Here is a 1,507-nt window from a genome sequence, read left to right as displayed (position 1 = left end):
GATGACAATGAAATTATGCCTGCCTTGAAACTTAGCTATGACTATCTTCCTTTCCATCTGCAACAATGTTTTGCCTATTCTGGATTGTTTCCTGAAGATTACAATTTCAGAAGTGACGAACTGATCAGTCTATGGATCGGACTAGATATTTTGATACCCAATGGGCAAGACCAAACATTTGAAGACATAGGTCTGAGCAATTTAAATGAGTTAGTCACCCATGGATTTTTCAGAGAAGAGAAAACTATGTATGGTCTGCGTTATGTTATGCATGACCTGCTGCATGATTTGGCATTGAAGGTTGCATCTCATGATTGTCTTAGTTTAAGTCTCCCTGGTGTTGGATCAGTAGAGATTCAGCCAACCACCCGTCACTTGTCAATAAGCACATATGGTTTAGGTATATATGATGCAGTGTCTGGTAAAAAATTGAAGAGTGAATTGGAAGAACTAAAGACAAGATTTAAGGTTGAAGATTTGCAAACATTAATGTTATTTGGAGAAATGGATGAAGGTTTTGTCAAGATATTTGGTGATTTTTTGGGGGAACCGAACACTCTTCGTGTTCTTCATTTGCCCAAAATGCTTTGTCCCATGGAGTTCATGTTACATAACTTTTCGGGACTTCTCCACCTACGATACCTATGTCTAGGGACAGATGAGAGCCAGATGCATTTACCACTTAGCATCTCTAAATTTTATCATTTAAGGATTCTATATCTTGATTTGTGGGATGGCAGCTGTGATTTGCCCAAAGACATGAGCAACCTTGCTAAATTGTGCCATTTTTATGTTCCTAGTGATGATCAGCTTCATTCTGATATTTCTAATGTCGGGAAACTTAAACTCTTAGAAGAGTTGAAGGTATTTCAAGTCAATAAAAGAAGTGAAGGGTTTGAAACAAAGCAACTAGAGCACTTGACCAAGCTAAGGGAGCTTGGCATCTACAACCTTGAGAAGATAGATACAGCAGAAGAAGCAACTCAAGCAAAACTGATGGAGAAAAATTACTTGAGGAGGTTAACATTGGACTGGGATAGTAAGCGATCTAGTGTTGAGCCTGGTGTGGAAGCAACGGTTCTTGAGGGCCTTCAACCACATGGAGATCTTCAAGTGTTGTGCATTAGAGGGCACGTAGGTCCTTCTTGTCCAACATGGCTGGGTGATGAGTTCGCAGTTGAAGGTCTACAATCTCTTTATCTGGATGGTGTTTCTTGGGAACTTTTCCCTTCTTTAGGGAAGGCATGGGATCTTCGTGAATTAAGGTTTGAGCATATTGACAGACTGAAGGAGTTTATCATAGAGAAAAGCTTTTGCGTGCTAACAAAGCTTAAACTCATTGGCCTAGGAAGTTTTGAAAATTGGGTTTACACAGGTGAACAAGAGTCTTCCATTAGTGGAGAATTGTTGCCACCGGATGCTCATATGTTCCCTCTTTTGCAAGTTCTGGTTATTAGAGAGTGCCCGAAACTATTGGGGTTGCCTTTCTCAAACCACATTGTTTCCC

General features: G+C 40.1%; 1 protein-coding gene across 1 annotated transcript; it reads left to right on the top strand.

Annotated features, from left to right (window-relative positions):
• Window positions 1–6: 6 nt before the first annotated feature.
• LOC123177983 (putative disease resistance protein At3g14460) lies at window positions 7–1,500 on the top strand (the record flags this gene model as incomplete). Its single annotated transcript, XM_044591365.1, has 1 exon — window positions 7–1,500. A coding segment is annotated over one exon (1,494 nt), but the record flags the coding sequence as incomplete, so codon positions are not given.
• Between the last annotated feature and the right edge of the window lie 7 nt (window positions 1,501–1,507).

This window comes from Triticum aestivum, unplaced genomic scaffold (genome assembly GCF_018294505.1).
Source record: "Triticum aestivum cultivar Chinese Spring unplaced genomic scaffold, IWGSC CS RefSeq v2.1 scaffold259377, whole genome shotgun sequence".
Lineage (NCBI taxonomy): Eukaryota > Viridiplantae > Streptophyta > Magnoliopsida > Poales > Poaceae > Triticum > Triticum aestivum.
This window is presented reverse-complemented; position numbering and strand designations above follow the sequence as displayed.